The sequence below is a fragment of the Callionymus lyra genome, chromosome 19 (assembly GCF_982586985.1).
Source record: "Callionymus lyra chromosome 19, fCalLyr1.hap1.1, whole genome shotgun sequence".
NCBI classification, from domain to species: Eukaryota; Metazoa; Chordata; class Actinopteri; order Syngnathiformes; family Callionymidae; genus Callionymus; species Callionymus lyra.
Window position 1 is genome coordinate 15,517,162 of NC_141836.1, and position 21,437 is coordinate 15,538,598.

Genomic DNA, 21,437 nt, shown 5'->3' on the forward strand with positions numbered 1-21,437 from the left:
ATGCTGGAAGAAAAACAATGTTGGAATTTTATTTTCAATTTCACGAGAGCCCGAAAAAGAAATCTATCCTTAAAGTGATTTTAAAACTTCAAAGAAAAAATACAAGGATGGAAAAATAAGATTTAATAACTAGATACATATATGAATAATGAAAATGCTCTAAACATGACATTTAAAACATTGGGGAATTTCAGTTTATGAATAAGTATGTTGAAATTTGACTTATTTTAAAGCTCTAGAAATACTTATTATATTATCATTTGTTCATATTCTATTACACATTGAATTATTGTTAAACTTTAAACGTACAAGTGTATATTTGTGGGGATTTAAAAAAGCATGAACAGCACTAACTTCTGACCTCAAGTTGGTCATGAAAGTACTGGCTCAGGGTCGGATGAGGACCCTGAGCAGAACAATTTTGTTGTGCATTAAACGAAGGAAGGTTGGAGAAGGTGCAGACATCAGGGAAGAGAGGAGGCTACATCCACTGAAAATTGAATCTGGAGAAAGGCAAGGTAAGAATTGAAGCTGAGCTGTTGCTTTTCGGCATACAGAGGGGTCAAGGTGTGTCAGCAGAAGTTAACACTCTGCCCTGAAAATTGCTTCTGAGTCCCATATGTTTTGTCACAGTCTCTTTTATTCTTGGACAAGCTTCGCTCTGAAAACTAACTGAGTAGTGGACGTTACTGTCTGCTTTTCTAGAAATACAGGATATAATACAAAAGTATGTTTAAAACTTTAGTTCTAATGACATGAGACTTTCAAGAGCTTTAAAATAAAATGCTTTTTTTCACTGTGTATATATTATAGAATTGTTGATATACTGTTTATACTAGTGATGATAAGATAAAACCTCATGAACCATTGAAGCCTTCCATCTGAGTAGTTTATGTTACGGCCGAAGAATTAGGGGGCTTCTTCTCAATCAAATATGACAATACAGACAATACAGACAATATGTGTGGAGCTGTAAAATAATTTGTGCTTGCGAGATGTGCGAGGTGAGATCCATTGCGTCCCGATAGCACCTATATTTCAGATTTAAAGGGAAGCCACGCGCGTCCTGAAGTGGCCACTTGGTAGGCTGGTTCTCAAGGCCTCGAACGTCACCACATACGTTCCCAAAAGACGCCTTGATACGTAGTCTGGGTGCCATCGTATTTCTACCGAGGGCTACTACACTTGCTACCCTAAAAAAACAATCTAGGATCGCTTGAACCGCATTTGTCCAGAGTTTGAACTCCAAAATTCGTCCCAACTCTGGACGAAGCGCGCTGATTGCTCCCTGTTATCTTGTCACGACTTCACATCATCATGGCTGTTGCGGAAGCCGACGCTGTGCGACGCAGGGCGAGAACGTCTTTCCCGGTAAGAAAAGCTTTCAGTGCCGCATGTTGCTAAATTATTAAGAAGTGTTACCATAACGATTTGTTGACGATCTGGCGGGAACCAGCTCGTAAAAAAAACATCTTGCTACAAGAAATGCCTGTACTCGAGTACATGTGTGAATCTCGCGGCAGATTTCTAAGCCCAAAACAACAATACGGTCACGTGAATATTAGGGCGATCTGCTTAGATCGCGGTATGGAAGGGTCATCCAATCGGAAGAGGCCCCCGACCAGCGTGCACCACGAGATGCCTTCATTACCTGATTTCGAATTCCAAATGGAAGCAGGTCAAGCGATTCCAGACTGTTTTTTTTAGGGTAGCGAGTAGCCCCTGATAGGATGGCACCTAGGCTACTCAACACATGCTTCAGAAATAATCCTGGATTACTCCGCACACGCTTCGAAGACTCAACACTGTAAGACACATCACCAGTTCATACCACAATCACTTTTACTGCGCCCAAAAACAGCAAAAAAAAGTGTAGTGTCAAAATCAACAGTGAGTCAAAACGTTTACTCTGCCTTAAAGCAAAATCATACATTTTCATTTCTGTCTTTTAGTAGTTATTGGATAATCTTTAATTTCAATCATCATCATCTGAGTCCAGCTAATTTTTGGCTTCATAAATGAGCTTATTATATACATTTTAAGCTAACTTGAGCCATATCGAATGGCTAAATATTGGAGGAAACGAAACACTGCTATGACCCATTAAAAAAAACCCTGACTTCAGAGTCTTCTATTTGCTCTGAACTTCAAAATGAGTAAAAAAAAAAAAAGAAAAAACTGAATCCACTGCAGCTCGGATGTCGCAGAGTTCCCAGTTATGACAGTTAAAATATTATTTTTCATGTTTCACATTTCGGTGCCATAGCAGTGAGGAATCGGACTTGACTCACTACACCGTGCTGAAGTTAATGTGGTCTTGAGGGAGACTCGAAAAGAGGAATCAGCATCTCTTGGTCATACATCATTTCCTCGGCGTTACAGCCTAGAGGTAGCTGCTAACTGGAGAAAGAAACAGAAGTCGCTCATGCGTGGCCCATTCTTGTTTTTTTTATATTCTAATCAATATTGAAAATAGTAACATTGCGCTCGCAGGCAGGGCGCCGGAATAAAAAGCGGTTAGCTCGTAAAGGCTTGGTCATCAGCGGGACAAATTGATCTGACATGTTTTATTATTCCTGTTGAGGATCGGGGCAACAGATGAGATGGCAAACCAGGGCCAGCGAGTCCCTTTCTCTCTTGCCCTTGTCGTGAGAGACTCGAGCGAGGAAATCTTCCAAATAAATATGATACGCCATCAGGGTTGTTTTGGTTTTTTTTTTTTTTCGTAAAAAGATAACAAAATGATTTTATTACACGTTCATAAATTGAAAGACATCACAACATACTTGCATGATTTGCTCCGATGTTAATGATTTGCACACGATAACGAGGCATAAATATACCCAGTACCAAACTCTATAAAACAAACATGCTTGCAGATACACGAGGGGTCATTTCAACAACAGATTAAAGCCATATTCTGTCACGAAACCAGATCCTTCCTGGTCGGAAAAACAAACAGCCGAAGGATGCTGAAGCTCATTATCATTTTTCAGAGTTTATTTCTATTTTTTTCTTCTTCCGTTGTTGTTTTTGTTGTTGTTGTTTACATCAAATAGAACAGACATACATTGGCACATGCAAAGTGAACACTTTGTGGTGCTTTTTCATAACCATCCAAATCCAATTTCAACAAAGACTGAATATCTATTTTTCTCTTTTTTTCTTTTTTTTTTTTGCACTCCAAACATGAAAATACTCTGAAATATTTACAAAAAATATATATACTAACAATGCCCATCACTTGAATATCATATGGGATGGAGACATGTCGATCTTGCTAAAATAAAATTTGCAATTCAAGAGAATCAAATGAGAGACAAAAAAGAGGCACGTACGTAAATCACTTTGAACAAATACAAAACAAAAATAATGGGGATCCAAGAGAATATGGCTTTAATGACATTTTAAAGCAAAATAAAAAGGAAAGTCATTGTCCTCTTTTTTTTTGTTTGTAGGTGTCCCCCGTCGCTTAAATCCCTGTTTTCGGGCGGCTTGATCTCCGCGGGGTCGCCACACCAGTCAAAAACAGTTTGCTCCTCACAGCCGACGCAGAGGCCTGCAGCAGAGCAAGCCTCGGTCAGGATGCGAGTTATCGTGTCTGGATGAAGGTTTGGTGCAATCCTAAGGCCCTGGACCACAGAAGCGCTGCCGCCACAGCTTGGATTACCGTCTGTCTTTGCTCCACCGGAGCTCCGTCTTTCGTAATGCAGATGACAACTTCACGCGATCAGATCCTGAGGTTGTTGTAGCTCACGTATGTTTTCTTCGTCGCTTGGCCTGAAGGAGGAGGGGGGGGTGAGAGGATCAGCAATGACTCTTTTCGCTAGTAACATTTGACACATATGTAATAGCTAGACAATGGTACGAAAACCTTTTAACCTGGACCTGGGTAACCTTTGACTGCATTTATGTGGCCCTACAGAACTGTTCATGAGGAAAAAGTTCATAAATATTTCATTTATTCTGTACCGTTTTGTATTATCTACCAGTCTACTTAAAAGAAACATTAATAATTAATAACGTCAATGGAAACAATGAACCTTTTCCTTTTAAATCTCTAAAAAAATATTTTTGATCATTTGTAAATTAGGTTAATGATTTATACCAAAAGATTTTTTGTTTGATTTGAAATATCCATCTTAAAAAAAAACGTATTAACTGTGAACTGATGGAAAGAACAGAAGAGAAGGTAAATGTATATTTCTTTCATAAACAAAGTATTTCTCAAACCTCAAAATACAATAATAACTTTTCAAATACATTTAAATTAAAATAATGCTGTGATTTATAATTAATTGAAATATGTATTAAATGGAACAATATACAGAAACTTTCTTCAAACATCATTGGCATAATCACTTTCTAAGATCCTAAATTACAGCTTTTTTGATGCTTAAAATGAATGTTTGCTTCTTAGTCTGATGCCGATATCGTACCGGACTGCCTGATCAGGAAGTTAAACCCCGTCAACAATGGGATCAACTGCTGGATGTACACTGACTTTTTGGACTTAAAGCTTAAACCTAGATAGTGTAGAGTAGCAGCAGAGCCCCTAGTCAGCCAGTCACAGCAGGAGGCCATCAACACCGAGTCTGGTTCTGCCTTTTAAAAGGTTTTTTCATTCTTCCATCAGACTGTGATTCCATCATTGTTGATTCCCAGGGATCCTTGAGATAACTTTTTATGATATGAAACTTAAAAATTTTTTTTTTAAGGATCTGAGGGTCCTTGCTAGTTTCCGCTAGCTACGTGTTCCAATATAAATCTTAAAGTGAAAGTGATAATTCAAGCTTCACTCATTTTCTACTCACCCTCATGTCGACTAAGGTTTGGTATTATTTTCAGAGTAATCTGTTCCTTTTAAGAGTTATAGACAAAAATGTTTGTTCATTTTAACGGAGCTAAGTTGTCTTCGTCCAAAAAGACACTTAAAAATATCCAAATATCTCCATATTGCTCGTTTGTAACGTCCATCTTGTATTGAAGCCATTAATAATAATTTAATAATAATAATAATAATTGTTCTGAAAAACTAAATAAGTCTGTATATTTTAAGTTTGTTTAAAGTGGAAGTTGTCAGTTTTTAAGTTCCAGCTACAATTTTATCCTCATTCAAATATAGAGAATGTCATTCACACTGAAATTTGAACTTCACTGTTTATTCGTAAAAATTCCTCATTTCGAAGCTTCAAAAGAAGAAGGACGTTACAGACAAGCAGTATGGAGGTATTTGGATGTTTTAAAGTTTGTCTTTTTCGACGAAGATGAAGAAGAAAACAAGTGAGCTCTAGTCACTACATTAAAATGAACAAACATGTTCGTCTTTAACTCTTAAAAGGAAACGTTTACTCTGAAAATAATACCAACTCTTAGTCAACATGAGGGTGAGTAGAAAAGTTTTAAGAAAAGTTTAATATTTTAGGTGAACCATCACTTTAAGACACAAGTCTTGCTCATTTTTATTGAGACAGAAACTGTGTCGTCTATACATGCGATCTTCTGTACACCTGCACGAGAGCGACCTCGTTCAACTGTGGACGTACGAGACAAGATGTTTGACTCGGCATCCGTCCCTCCCTTCGCAGGATCACAAGGGTAACAGGTTTCTTCGGTGCTCCAAGAGTTTCATATCCTGGACCGAATCTAGTTGGCTCCTACCGAGTCAGCCTGAGAAGTCTGAGCGCCAGAGTGGAGATCTTTCCATCTGGCCGTGCCTCTTGCTCTTCCTGTCGGACTAGATTAACTGGAAAACCTCCCAGGGAAGGTTATCATGCTGGAAGGATGCATTATCAGGGGAGTCTGGTCTTGTCCGAGCCTCTCACTCGACACAGACGTTCAAGTCCAAATTGAAGGAAATCAATTTTTTAAATACACACAGGTATGGTACGGAATAACTTTTTCAATCAGGAGGAAGACGAGTCGTCCAACCAGCGATCGATAGACCTTCAACCCGGAGGATTAATCAGAAACATAAAATATTAATTATCATTCTGTCGAGTGTTGCCGCTCCGGCAGATGCTCTGCGACCTCCTTCTGCATCACCCCCCCAAAAAAAACCCGTCATCAGGTTTGAGAAAGCCCTGCACAAGTCGCCCGCTTTATTTGAGGATGCCGTAAAAAAGTGACGGTCGAGGATTAACAGGCGGCACAACCGTGCGTGTCATCTTCTCCCCGTACAGTGGAGAAGGTCGCCGAACATTTTCCTGATCACACATTGCCATAAATTTTCATTCCTCTTTCTGCTTTTTAATGTTGCCATGGCAACCAACTCTCACGGGGCTGTGCAATTAAAGTTGCAGCACTCCGTTACTGCGTTTTGTGGTCTTAAGCGGCGAGCGGGATGAATAAAACATGACTAAATGTACGTTGTTAACCTTAAACGGTCAAGCCGGAGCAGCTGTTTCTCGAAATCATGCATGTATGTTTTAAAAGCAATAACCGAGGATGCGATTCATATCAAGCTGTTTGTTGAAAACACATTATTTATTCTGTCTTCTGGTAATGCAACCATTGCATCTCTATGAGTCACGCCGGCATCAGAGTCGGCAGCTTCATTATAGAGATTCATGGAAACAGCGACGCGAAGATTCCGGTCCATTTCTCCCTGATGCTCGTTCCATCTGAAGAGTTTCTATTCTGTCGCATTTGACAGCACTCATGAAAAAATCATGTTTGTTTAGGGAGCGGAGACACAAGCGTTTGCACATGTTGCGGCTCCCGCATATCTGTGTTACAAGCGACCACAACAAGCTTGGCAGGAAACGATCTCAAACTGTCGGAAAAGAGCTGCCTATTCCACGACCTGACAGACAACGTGACGCGACTCACGCCTTGACTTTGATTTATAGTAATGTTTTAATTTAATTACAGGTTAAAGTTTTTGAGTTTGCTAAAGCCATGACCTTTGGCCTACAACATAACTTAACATGTTTATTTTCTAATTTAAATGCATTTTGTAGGACATTGCTAACACATTTGTTGTGTAAATTTTTCGTAAAAAAAAAAAAAATAGAAAAAATTGTTGACTTGAATGTGGCTCTGGAAATCTCACTCAGATATACAATATATAAAGACATTTGTTTACATAATATCAAGAACGTATGCCTTAAATTTCTGTATTAATTGGACACTTATAACTGTCATTATGGTAAAACCCTAGAACCTTAGCATGACCTTTTAAATCCACGTGACGAACAGACTAAAAAAAAAAAAATCTTTTCAATGATGTACAGCAGGGGTGTCAAACTGGTCCAGAAAAGGGCAGAGCCGGTGCAGGTTTTTGTTCCAACCAATCAAGCACACATGAGTTAACCAATCAAGTGTCGGCTTAAACAAGCAGCCCCTGACTGAAAATGAATTGATTTCTGTCTTCAGACGCCTGATTGGTTCAACGATATGTGCTGGACTGGTTTGATCCAAAACCTTCACCGTCGTGGACTCCTGGACCAGTGTCCTGGACACCCCTGATGTACATCATAAACTTGGGGAGCTATGGGGCTGAGTTTGTTGAGGGGGAGTGAGACAAAGACAGAGCAGTGTAAGAAAACACGTCTGGTGCGCAGAAGAGTTTATTTATCATAATCATAATTTCCGCGTCCTTTCCAGGGTGTCCCCTGCCTCTCGCCCAATGATACTGGGATAGGCTATAGTCTCCCCGCGACCCAGACTCTGGGATAAAGCGGTAAACAACGAATGAATGAATGAAATCTACTAGAATGGCATCAAATTTAGAAAGAAAATCAAAAGTTACACAAATTCATTTTTATATTTTCAGACATATACATAAATGCTATAAATGAATCAACCAATCAAAACTAAATTAAACTTCAAATAGTATGAACATTAAATAGTGTTTCTAAAAACAAAGAAGCCTAGAAGGCATATTTTTTAGCAGAAATCTTACTCCAAGTTACACATAGTATTGTGAGGTATTTTTTCAAATACAACACAACAAATGTATTGGTAGCCAACAAAAGACTAAAAGTAAAAATTAAATTCTGAAACTAGGTTAAAAGATTACATTCATTGAAACGCTGACATTGCAGGCAACAACTAAATAAAAATAAATGTAATATTGAAGCTGTCCATGTGGCGGGGAAGGAGGAAGTCACAATGGACAGACATTTAAAGAAAAGCATCTAAAACTTTTCTACAGGTCGGTCATATCTTGCCCATATCTAGATGTCAAGACGAGTTTCTCTGTACTTATTCATCTGCTTTCATCTGGGATTCTCTTGCAAAAACATAAATTAGCCGATGATGTGTGTTTAATTATTTAGAATCTGAATTCAAAGAAGACATTTTCTAGGACATACGGAGGGCTGGGTCTCTTCCTCAGGCGACAAACACTGAAAACATGCTCTAAAAATAATACCAACACGCCTTCTTCTTTTAGAAGAGATATTTATCCATGGTTTGAGGACATTTTGTGAGAGAAGGGGGTAAAACTGACAGCTAAATGATAACTGACGCCAAAAAAAAAAAGATTGACATCATCGGTCTTCCTGGTATTTTGAAACAGCGAGCATGGTTGTGCTAAATAATTTAGCAAGGCGACAAAAACAGGTGATTATTCACAAAAGTTGAATCTGTTTTATATTATTAGAATATACTTTCAAAATGTTTCCAATGATAAGGATACATTTAAGTGTGAATCACACAATATGGAATATAATTTTAAATATTTATATATATACTTCTTGTTATTTTTAATAAAGGACATCATATTATATTTATTTTACGCTACACACTTTTTACACTAAATTAACTACTGTGTATTACCTACTTCTCAGTATTTACATTATTATATTTTTTTTAATTTAAATCCACCTATCCATCCATCCATCCATCCATCCATCCATCCATCCATCCATCCATCCATCCATCCATCCATCCATCCATCCATCCATCCATCCATCCATCCATCCATCCATCCATATGTCTATCCATACATATATCTATCCATCCATCCATCTATACATGCATCCATCTATTTATCTGTCCATACATCCATCCATCTATCCATCTATCCATCTATCTATTAAATCCCCATTAAAAAAAACAAAATGTCCAATTTTGATTAGATTTAATATGTAGTACGAGCTCAGTAAGGGACATTTAAGTAATTTTACCTCCTTTTGCAGAGTGTAAGGGGGCGAACAAGATGGCATAAGACCCCCCTGAATATGTTAGCCCTTCCAATTTTCGATTATATTCAAAGTATATATACATACATTAAAAAATACATAATAACTATTTCCAGATCTAATTTTGTTAAAAGGGGGTTAAATGGGGCAGAAAAACACACTGAAAATCAAAATATTTCCAATTCCAATTACATACCTTCTACAATACATGATAAATAAATTGTTTCCATAATTTTGTGTTATTTCGGCATGAATTTATTCTCTTTTCTTCACCCCTTCTTAATAGAGCTATAATACAAGTAAAAACATTATTTTACTTCTTCCTAATCAAAAGTACTTGGTTCATTCAGTGCATTTTCCTTTATAAAAGAAAATAAACACAAACAAGCCTCAAAATAGGATCGGTTTGAAGACTGCAGTCGATCTAAAAGGTTCATGGATGTTCAATAGAAGAACACGACGAAGATAAGTACAGGTTCAGGAGGTCGATTCGTGATGGGAGATGCTGAATGAAGAAAGTTTTGACGACCTTTAAAAGGCAGTTTTTAAACTGGTGGTGATGACAGACCTTGCCTCGACTTCGCCGTCCAAAATGGACTTCAGATGTCGTGGAGAAGGTCTTGGCGCTGAAGCATGAAAAGAAGTCCTGCGTTCGTGATTTTACTTGTAACGTGAATAATTTGTCATCCGGACTCGGGAAGTCGTCTGGATTAGGGTCGATGGGTTCGGGTTGGTCACCCGAATTCGTCTGCTTTGGTTCATTTGATGGTGAAAACCAGCAAACTTAGTTGACTTGGCTCACGAGGAGGATGTTGTCCCGGGTCGGTCAAAGGTGAGGCTACTCCATCAACACACATGCAAATCTGCAAAAGTGCTAATAATCGAAATCCCATGAATCAAGTCCACGTCATCTCACATGTGGCTGATGGGCCCTGAAAGCGAGGTATTTGGCGCTCTGATGGTTACAGGATTTGACGGACAGTCTCCCAGGATGGGGGAGCCACAGTTCAGATTTCAGGGCGGTCATGCACATAAATTTGCCATTAATAAATGTCACTTCCACTGCCGCTAAAAAAGAAGGGCACGGGGAGGAGTGAGTTTGCGGTGCGGAGAGATGAGGCGAGAAGACATTCATGCAGGAGACAGAAGGTGAGAGAGGAGCCGGATGACACTTTGGGGAGGAGCTACCGGAGACCGATTGTGACGCTGTGGGACTTGTGTCGTGCAGATGTTAAGGCTATATTGTGTCAGCTTTGACTTACGGTGCATCATAACACATGCCTCGTACACGCACAATCTACTCATGACAGATGAGGGTGACAACTGTTGGGTGTTTGGAGATATTCCCTGGAAAACGTGTCGTCTCAGAGGCGTGATTCAAAGCTTGTGCACCTGTGGGTGCCAAGATCGCTCCCCCGTGATTGGAAGTGTTGAGGGAGTGGAAGCGTTCCGAGGCTGTGATGTGCGATTTACATGCGCCGTCAATCATCCTCAGGAGTGCAAATAATAAAAAATAAAAAAAGATATGAAATCACCTGACTGAGCAAGGCTTCAACACCAGCGAAGTCATTCTGAGTATTGTCTTTGCCTAACAGGATCTTTCTTACAGTTCCGGATGAAGGCTGGTATGAGTAACACACGGCTACACACTCAGATTATCTTCCACCAGCGTCAATGATAAAACCAGCAGAGCGATTCCCCAATCTGCTCACAAACTCTCTCCCCTTAGAAGCTAAAGGTGCGACCGACCTTATCATCAAGGATGAAGATAAGTGCTGTCCTGGTCTAGAAAATATTACACCCTTTTATTCTTCCGTCGCCTGCTCGAAAAAGTATCTTGAAAGGGAATAAATATGCAGCCTTCATTTATAGAGTAAAGTCAGTTCAAGATAACTTTTATTTACTAATGTCAAAAAATGAGCAACATATAACTGTAAAAACATCCACATATATGTGGGTGTCATTTAGTGCAAGGATGGACGATAAAATGACCCTAATCCTTGTGTTAACTCAGGGTCAAAGTGACCCAAAGGCTTGGAAACAACAGTGTTTGTGGTATCACTTGTGTGGTTTACCTTGACCCAGAGACAACACAAGGGATAGCCCAAACACATTTATTATCGAGGCCCTTCTGATCACTTTGACTCTGAGATAACGCATGGGTTAAAGGCCATATACAAACCGTCAAAAAAGGACGGAAGAACAACGAAAGTTGTAAATATATTGTACATTATTTCAGTCAAAGATCCTAAATGTGTTTTTTATTACATTCTAAATACTTTCTAACAAGTAAAACATGATAAAAAAAAAGCAAAATTTTGCCATATTATACAAAAAAGCTAAATAGGCTTAAGCCTTTATGGTGAAAGATTTAAAGAAAATGTAAAAATACCATCAAAAATGTCGCATAAAAGAAGACAAACAGTCCTCAAAAATCCGTATAGAGAATTATTAATAATTACAATATAATAATATTGTGAGTTGTAAATTTATTGTACATAATTTTCATTTTTGATTAATTTTATTTACCATGTCATATAAAAAGATAAAACTCTTATCAAAGGAAGACCAGTTAAGTTGAACCGTTATTAAATAGTAAAACTGTTATTATTATTTAAAACATTTCAACTCGATCAGTTTTATTGCAACCTCATAAGTCCGAGGGCCGCATGTCTTCACTAACCGCATTCATTTTGTAGAGTTTTAGGTAAGAAGACAATCGTCATGAAGTCGCACGTCATGCTTCCACGCTTAGTGACGTTATAATTTAAAACTTAATTGAGTTTAGAAATCACAGTTAATAACTCCATGTCATTTTATGGCTCAGGGGTCCGGAACTCAAATGCATGGAGGGCCACCAGAGGTTAATTGTGGGCCATCGATTGAAAACTACTATTGTTATAAGCTACAGATGTATAATAAAAATCGATTCTTTTTTTTTTTGGGTCCACCTTAAATTTAGTCAATTTTTGTCTCATTTTACATGTTTATTTTCCCCAAATCTGTTCCATCTGAACTTAAACTAAAACTCAATTAAAAAATATCTCCCAAAAAGAAGATTATGGGTCTTACAATTATTTAAATTTTCCGTTTTTATACGTTTTAAAAAATAGTTTAGTTTAAATTAATATTGGAATTGTTTCAGGGGGTTATTTTATCTCCCTTTTTGCCCCACAAGAAAAAAAAGGAACAAAAACTATTCTTGAAATCTCCTTTACTTAGTATCTAATATATACAATTCACAATTTTCACTGAGGGCTCAGTAGTTCACATTACAATGATTTTGATTTCCATCTGACGTTGTTAAAAGTTGATCGCACTCGAAAGCTTTAAGTGGAGGACCGCAGAATATTGTCTGATGGGCCGCGAATGGCCCGCATGCCGCTAGAGGCTGCAGTAATAGTATAAAGATATTTAAGTAGTATTTTTTTTTTTGTTGTGAAATCAGACACAGTCTCCTTGGCGGAGATAATGACCACTCAAATGTGTCGAGGAATTTTCCTCACGTTGTTACTCACTCATGGGATCAGCAGGAGGGTTTTCGCACAGCTCCGTCTTGGCCTCCCCGTTGGGTCTCTCACTGGGCTTCTGGGACAAACGGGAGGACATGGTGGCTGCCGTGACCACGGCCTTGAAGCTACGCTTCCTCTTCTGTACATTCATTTCAGGGTGGAAGATGATGATGTACACCTTGGGCATGTAGAGCATGCCCAGTGCTACCGAGGCACTGAGGTTCATGGAGATGGTCAAGGTGGTGGTCTGGATGTAGAGCTGGGAACGAAAGCACATGCGAGATCAATGTTAGGACTTGATGATTAGAGATATTTCATTGGCAATACAAACGATCAGAAGTGAATTCTGGTCTGTGGCGATCAGGAAAAGGAGTAATGAAGCAGACTCCAACGTAATCCAGCAGCACTTATACAACTCACAGCGGCTTAAGTTAAAAACGGTTCAAGCGAATAATGACAGAAGCAACTTCACGACTCCTTTGACCTTGGTTTCCACCAGCGGTTCAAATCAACGGGAAAGTCTTTCTTTCCTCAAACACATTTTACTAGAAAATCCCTTCTTTCCAGTGCAATATAATAAGTGACTGAGCATGACTAAGAACACAGCATGTGCAGAGTGAAGCGATACTTTATTTTTTTGTGTGTACGTCTGCAGCTCAGCTGAGTGCAGCCTGTAAGAGGTTGTTAGATCGTTCACAACATTTCCATTCAAGTGAGCCACACAGAACAACATGCTCTTCTCTTCCTTGCTCCTCTTACGCAACACCTTTCCACATCTCTCTGCTTATGTAACTTTAATTTCAATCTTATTGTTACATTCACCGAGAAGCATCATTAGAGCCGTTGGATTATTTAGAAGTCGAGGCTTTTAGAACGAGATCTCCTAGGTGATGTTGATGGTTTTGAGCGAGCTGGATTATCTTCCTGTAACCGTCGAGCTTTTGATTGACAAACGTTGAGCTACATGTAAACTGATTTTTAACTGTAAAACCATTCGGTGACGCTTTAATATTTATAAGATTCTTATTTAAATGTGTATTAACAGATACTTATCCACTTATTAACCATTATGAAGTAGAAACTCAAACCTTGTTCTAGCTTTAATAGCGTGAAAATATTAAGTTTACTCTGAACTACACAGCAATTACTGATTATTAACAGGAAATAAAGTAATTGAAGATCAATTTGGGTGGAAAGAAATTTCCCTCTATTTGCCCCTTAATAGGTGAACCATGAGATAAGTAATTCACTGGTAATAAGAAAAACTTCTTTTTATTAAAAGAAACAAACAAAAAGAATATAATAGTGTATTTAGCATCCTAATTACGCAAAAATAAGTATTTGTAATTGAGAATATGTTCCCTATTATAAAGTGGCAGCATATTTATACTTTTTCTATTTACAAATATTTGAAAATAATAACGTCAAAATGTTTCACACTCAACAATCAGGAAGGGAAAATCAAAATAGCTTTAATATAAAGAGAAAATCTGTAAAAAATTGAATTTAAAAAATATTCTGAGTTGTATATAATTCCAAAATGTGATTCATTTAGTTTAGGAATCCTTAATGTGTTTCTTAAATCATATTCATATTATTTCTAACAAGTAATACATAAAAGATGCAAAATTGTGAGCATAATAATTCCATCACATACAAAAAACTAAATAAGATAAAGCTTTTATTGTGAAATATATATTAAAAATATATACAGTATATAAAAGAAGATAAAAAAATCCTCAAATGAAGATAAGGTAAGTAGAACTTTTATTAGATGGTAATACTGTTATTTAGGCATCAGAAAAATTTCAGCTTGATCAGTTTTACTGTAATATGTGTAAATACAGTCCAGGGGCCTCATGTGTCCAGGTCTGGTTTAGGGTTTATTTAAAAAATATTCAAGATGTAATTAAGTCATATTTCATTGGATTAATAAATATTTTTAACACTTGTAAGACATTTTTGTTCATTTCAAATTCAATTTTACTGAAGATTCCTCTGTTGTGTTGTTTATATTTGTGTTTTCAGTTGCTGGACTGAATCGTTTTGTTCTCAGAGTGTTTCATTTTGTCGCTCTGTTTAAGTGGGCTCCAGCGCTCCTGCGGATAAATATTTCTTCTGCTATGACTTTGCTGTAAGATTGTTGGTAAAGGGCAGCAATAATGGCGAGCCAATCCAATTGATGGGACCTTTCTTTATCACTGCAACGATGATTGATCAGCCTCCCTGGAAGGACTGACATTTATCCAATCATCGAACGATCAAAGCTCCTTTTCCGCAGATATTGGATTTGGGGGCCCAAGAGGACAAAAGTGGATTATTTATGTTGTTTTCATGGTGTTCTGGTTATTATGATCCATCGATGGCTTCCATTTTAATTGCTGGATAAAAGGCTCTGTCGCTCATACATGAACAACTTAAACGCCTTCATCAATATGAGCCTTAATCGATTCTCTCAACACACTTGACTAGAACAGCTTCTGTTCAAATTTGTTATGTCAAATAAAACATGATTTGTATTTACCAAACTTTTATCAAGTTTCTCATCAAGGGGTGAGATTAACATAGAATACATTTAATTCAAATATACAGTGGAACAGAGCATTTTAATTTCCCTAATCTTTTTTATTCTTAAAATGTTTGAAAAAACTATTATTTTGAAATGATTCTATAAAATACATGATCTTTTTCAGCCTTTCTTTCTGATTTCTGAAGCTGTTTTCATTGTGTAGAAACGCTGTCATTAGTCTCAATATATTGCAATAACACAAACAAACCTCTATATTAATCTCTTTTTTTTTTCTTGAACACTTCTGTAATAATATTGCAATCACACTGTAATATCTCATAATTATTTGTACTAATATTGCAATAACACTAATATATTGTAATTATATTGGAATAACATTGCAATAACAGTGTCATAAATTTTATCTCATCAAATACATATAATACTAACCCTGCTGTAATAATATATTGATTATACTCTATTAATTTTCAATTTTGCACACCTTATATATCATAACTATGTTGTCATGATATTGCACATGTAATTGTATTGTAATACTAATTATCTATATTAATCATTTGTTATAATGAAATATGTTTAACGCTTCTGTAATAATATTGTGAATATACTGTAATAATATTGCAATAACACTAGTATATTGTAATTATTTATAATAATATTGCACTAACACTAATAAAATCAAAAAGGTGACATTAAAACACAGATCAATTTATTACAAGCAATAAATAATTAACTTCTCTTTATTCTATTCTCTTGACAGCACAAGCTTTGACTCTATAATCTCTTTATTCATATTTACAGCCCATAATAATAAGCCACCCTAAGGTGCCAGAGGAGGACAAGGTGCTGAGAACAGAAGAAACTTCCCGCTCCAGCAAATTAGCAGATGCACACAAACTCTTTGGAGGAAGTGTTGTTCTGTTCTTTTTTGGAGAGGAAACGGACAAAAAAAATGCAGAACTCAGCTGCTCCTGCACTGACCTGGCTCGTTTTTGTAGCACCGGCTCTCTGTCTCAATTAAAGTTCCTATTCTTAGTGTTTTTATGAACCTCCTAAGAGGAGGGAAAATATATTTTTCATTGTACCTTGTGCAACAATAAACGCAGGATTATGAGCTCAACTTTTTTTGTGTAAACTAAATCAATATCCATGAAAAAACATTGAATGTGGTGAAATTATAAAAGATTTAATTTGTCACCATCTTTAATTAATAAATATATTTGTATTACTTTATAATTGTTGACAAGCGTGAGCATCGTTTAAATGTGTTGCTGCTCCCTTGATGCCAAATGATCTTTACCATTTCTTTCTGCCTTAAAAAACAACAATATTTTCGTATAAATACAATTTCAAAAAGTTGGATTTGTTCTGGAGACATCGAGCCACACAGCACCGTGTCAAGAGAGGAAAACGTATCTCTGACCAATCAATAAAAAATATAAGCCTGAAATCCAAGACAGACTTTCAGTTGGGATACAGAAAATAAAAAAAACATGGTGTCTTCAATTTCAGACGATTCAAAAGGACAAAAAAAAAGAAAAAGAGATGCTCATGATTTTATCAGATTTTGGTGGAAAGGTCGTCCGTCATCTCTCAAATGGAATCTAAAGCTACATTTCTGCTCGCCGACACATCCCGGAGTGTCGTAATGAAATCAAAGTGCAAAGACTGGAGCACTTAAAAAGGGAGCTGCTTGATAGTCAAGGTGTCGTCGGCTTCTTTGAGAGGTTGTGATTAGATCATTTGAGGATCATGGAAGAGAATGAATCACTTCATAAAGGGATATTAGTTTTATGAGCAGGTTACTTAAGCTCTCGCTCTAAAATCTATTGGCAGGAGCAGACGTCACTTACAAGAACGAGAGTTGGTTTTAGTGCTCTTCAGAGACAGCGTGGTGTGTGGGCCAAAAAAAAGAAACTTGATAATGATTGTTCAATTACAATATTTTTTTTCAGCATGCCATATAGTAATTTATTGAAATGTTTTTTCTTTAATTGCCACTTTTATTCTAAATTTGATGTATTAACTTATTCATTCTTGTTTAAAGAACAATTATTTTAAACTTTTTTTTATAAAATACATTATACCCCCCACTAAAACATTGTCGCGTTCGAGATTATACTAGATCAGAAAAAGAAATACTGTAATATATATTGTGATAACACTAATATTTTCTAACTATATTTTAATAATATGGCAATAACACTGTAATGTATTGCAATTATACAAAAATAACATGTTAATTCTTGTGTAATCATATTGCAATAACACAGTCATAAATGTCTATATTCAATCTGTTCTTATCAAATATGTTTAACACTACTGTACTACTGTTTTGAATATTCTGTAAGAATGTTATAACATGGTAATATATTGGAGAAACACCATAATGTAATCTGATTATATTGCAACACTTTCATAAATCTCTAGATTTAGGTTTTTCTTTATCATATAGGTTTAACACTTCTGTAATAATATAGTGATTATACTGTTATAGTATTGAAACAAAACATCATATATATTGTATTTATAGTCTAATAATATTTTAATAACAAGGTAATATATTGTAATCAAATTGCAAAAACACTGTAATCTCCAGAGGGTTAAGCAGTCTATCCATTTTCATATTGATCCATCTAATATATTGTAATTATATTGTAATATAGCCAACACAGTCATAAATCACTATATTTTTTTCATAATCAAATTGGTTTAATGCCAATGTTATTGTGGGGATTTTGTGTTCCGGTGAACCGACCCCTCCCCAGTCTCCTACATGGTCGTGGAAAGGTTTCCCCCTGATTGCATCATGAAATAATGATGCAATATTATAATATTGTGATTATACTGTAACAATATGGCAATAACACAGTAATATATTCTAAACATTTTGTACTTACATTGCAAAAAATGGTAATAACATCAAAGTAACACGGTACACATTTTGTAACAATATTAAAACAACACTGTAAATATATTGTAATTATACATTCATAATAGTGTTATATTTGTGTAGTAACATCACAATGACAAGGTTATAAAATGATGATAAAGTTATACTATTGTAATAGTACTGTAATACAATCACAATGCTGACTCTTTCAAGAAAAAACGTTTTTATTCCTCCAGGCTTTTCCTTGATTTTCTGGAACTCCTGTGTTGTTATCAGTTTTATCTTGACCTTTAAAATATATACTTTTTTGAATATTGTTTTGATTGTTTAAGCGCTTTGTGACCCTGGTCTGGAAAAGCGCTATATAAATACAAATTACTTTCTTACTTACAATACCACTGTAGTAATATAATAATTACAATAAAACAAAACTTTATTAATATTGTAATTTGACATTCATAATATTGTTTAATTTGTGTAGTTACATCACACTGACAAGGTAATAAAATGGTAATGATAGAGTTTTAATATTGTAATAGTACTGTAATAAAATCATAATGCCATTGTAGTAATATGATAATTATATTAAAACAAAACTGTAACAATTTCCCGAAGGAGATATACAGAAGGATAAATAAAGTGTATCCATCCATCTATCTATTTATCTATCTATCAAACCCCAATTACAAAAACTCAAATATGTCCAATTTTGATTAGATTTCATATGTAGTACGAACTCTATCTATCCATCTATATTGTAATTATAAAGTTATAACATTGTAATAGTACTGTTATAAAATCACAATACCTCTGTAGTAATATTAAAATTATATTAAAACAACACTGTAATAATATTGTTAAGATATATGTATAACGTCCTAATGTTTATATTAGTGACAATAGCACTGTAGTAACATTGTAATAATGCTGCAATAAAACTATGCTACATGTCCATATTCATCTTTCAATCTCCTCCAATTGGGTTAGACAGTCCAAGCCTATCGTGTCGCCCTCACCCGAGATTAGTTTTTAAAACCCAAGATCTAGTGTCAAGAAGTGCCAGCGTTGGAACAAGAGTTTCATTTCATCACTCTCGCTCTCTTCCTCGGCCTGTCTGCAGCAGCTAGCAGCAGACAAAGTGATCGGGCCGGTGAACGGTGCGTCACGGGCGGCAGAAAAATCACAGTGATTCACTCAGCGGCCGACATGGCCCTTCCTTATACACCTGGAACGCGTGTTACATAAGATAAGATACCGGGGGCAGCCGTCTCAAGCTCGGTGTCAGATATAATTGTCCGGAGAGTCTCTGCCCGGCGTCTCCGTGTGCAGGAACCTGGCTGGTTTCCATGGAAACACACCAGAGTTTGACGCGAGCAACTTAACGCTGGAACGAGCTTTTAATGAAGATTCGGAGAGCTCAGACGCCACCACGTCGACCCTATCACGGCTGATAAATGGGCCGAGCTGATTGGGGAGCAGGCAAACATTAGGCGCTTAGTCATACTCAACGTACAAAAACAGAAGGTGTAGGCGTGAAGCGAGGCACTCGCACAACTGCTCCGAATCCTACACCCTTAAACAGCTTGATCCAAATGTGCGGCAGCTTCCACACCAAATGCATTTTGTTGTCGGGGAGCATCCATAATTGATCCGTACTAACATAAATACGTGTTTCACTTTCACAAGTGCTCGGCAACTCTCTATTTATAGCCGCTGTAATGATTTATTAACACCCTCATCAGGAATCCAGCGCTTTTGCTGGAGAATCACCACATCTCATTGACGAGCAAATCGGCGACATGTAGGCACGACGGGCGACATGTCTTCTTCTTTTTTTTTAGGGAGGAAAAAGCTGTTAAGAGTAATTCTAGAAATTATACCCACAGGGAGTGTACTTACAACCGAGGCAATTTAGGCAGGGATTGTTCTACACTCACGGTGATGAAGATTTGAAAGTGGGTGCAATAATTAGGACACCAATGAGAAAACACCTTTCGTCGTCGATCCTGTTTTTTTTTTTTTTTTTTCCAGACGGAAATATACCTGGATTTCTCTTGTGCGTTTTTTCTTTTTCCCCTTTGGTTTTTTCGGGGGGTGGCCTACTTTCTAGCTCAGCTCACGTCATGAATAACTCCGTCTGGCTTTGTGCAACAAAGCCTCTAGATTGGAGACACTTCTCCTCTTGTGTGGATGGTCTTTTCATCATCTTGGCTCCACTCTGGAAAGGCTTCCGGTTTCTGGGCTTAAAGAGAATGGAAGACATATAATCTTGCTCTGCCTGTGTCAGAATAAGTAATTAAGTGCTGGAGAAAGAGGAGGTCAGTTTCAGTGAAGTATCTCAAGATGGAGACGTCATAAAATATACAGTATACACTGTATATATGTTTGTATAAAAAAATATCTAAAGCTAAGAAAACATGGTCCTACATATTATAAAAAAAAAACATATTTTCAAATGCCTTTTATATTTGTATCTTAATTCAGTTAACTTTTATTTTTGCAATTTCAAAGCAGGTGTGGCCAACCTATTTTGGAAGACAGACTGGTTAAATGTCAGGATTATATTCCTGGACCGACGTTCAGATAGAAAAAATACAGAAAATACAATAGCGTGAACTGCAAAAAAAATACTACAATTAAATACATAAAGGATACTTCTCACTATAAAGCTGAATCAGCAAGAGCTCTAAACTGGTTACAACAAGATGTTTGTGTATTTGCATTTATGTATATTCAATTGTATGCCGATGATGGTGTCATGTATGCCTGTTTGTCTCCTGGTTTGTAGAGACTTTGTGTGTGTGGGCATGTTTGTGTTAAGCATTATTTATGTGGAATGGTGAATCTGAAAGACACATTAAGTCAGAAATTATACCATTTTCTTCTGTACGGCCCAGTTACAAATGTCTCCGGCCCCTGAACTGGAGGTTGGGGACATTGATTTAAAGAAGATTTTGCGCTAATAATAGCAACATTTAAGACGTCTGTTTAGATTAAGCTTTTATCAGATAAGCAGGATCTGACTTCATATCAGACGCAAATGTAGGATTAATGAAAATAATAACCTTCAGAATATAATAAAAGGATGGCTAACAGTCAAATGAAATACTATCTGAAATGATATTGTAATAATATTATAATAAAAGGAAACAAACTTCTTCCTTTAAAAAATGTTACCAGTACATTTGTTGGCTCAGTATATGAATAAGGATGAAGGCTATTAAATCACATTAGAAAACACATTGCTTTACTACAGTAGAAGTATCTTCTTCGTTAATAGAAAAAAAAGCTGCAAGTTAGCGCGTCAAATGTTAACATTTTTTATTTTATAGCTTTTTTTTTCTGCATGATTA

At 36.6% G+C, this 21,437-nt stretch overlaps 1 protein-coding gene across 1 annotated transcript in view; it reads right to left on the reverse strand.

The window, feature by feature from the left end:
- Positions 1-2,705: 2,705 nt before the first annotated feature.
- grm7 (glutamate metabotropic receptor 7) overlaps positions 2,706-21,437 on the reverse strand; it is a 136,947-nt gene continuing 118,215 nt past the window's right edge. Inside the window, exons 9-10 of the mRNA XM_087780777.1 lie at positions 12,668-12,920; positions 2,706-3,780 (exon numbers count right to left, since the gene is read on the reverse strand). Coding sequence (XP_087636903.1) covers positions 3,731-3,780; positions 12,668-12,920 — 303 coding nt within the window. The 3' untranslated portion in view covers positions 2,706-3,730. The remainder of the gene's footprint in view (positions 3,781-12,667; positions 12,921-21,437) is intronic.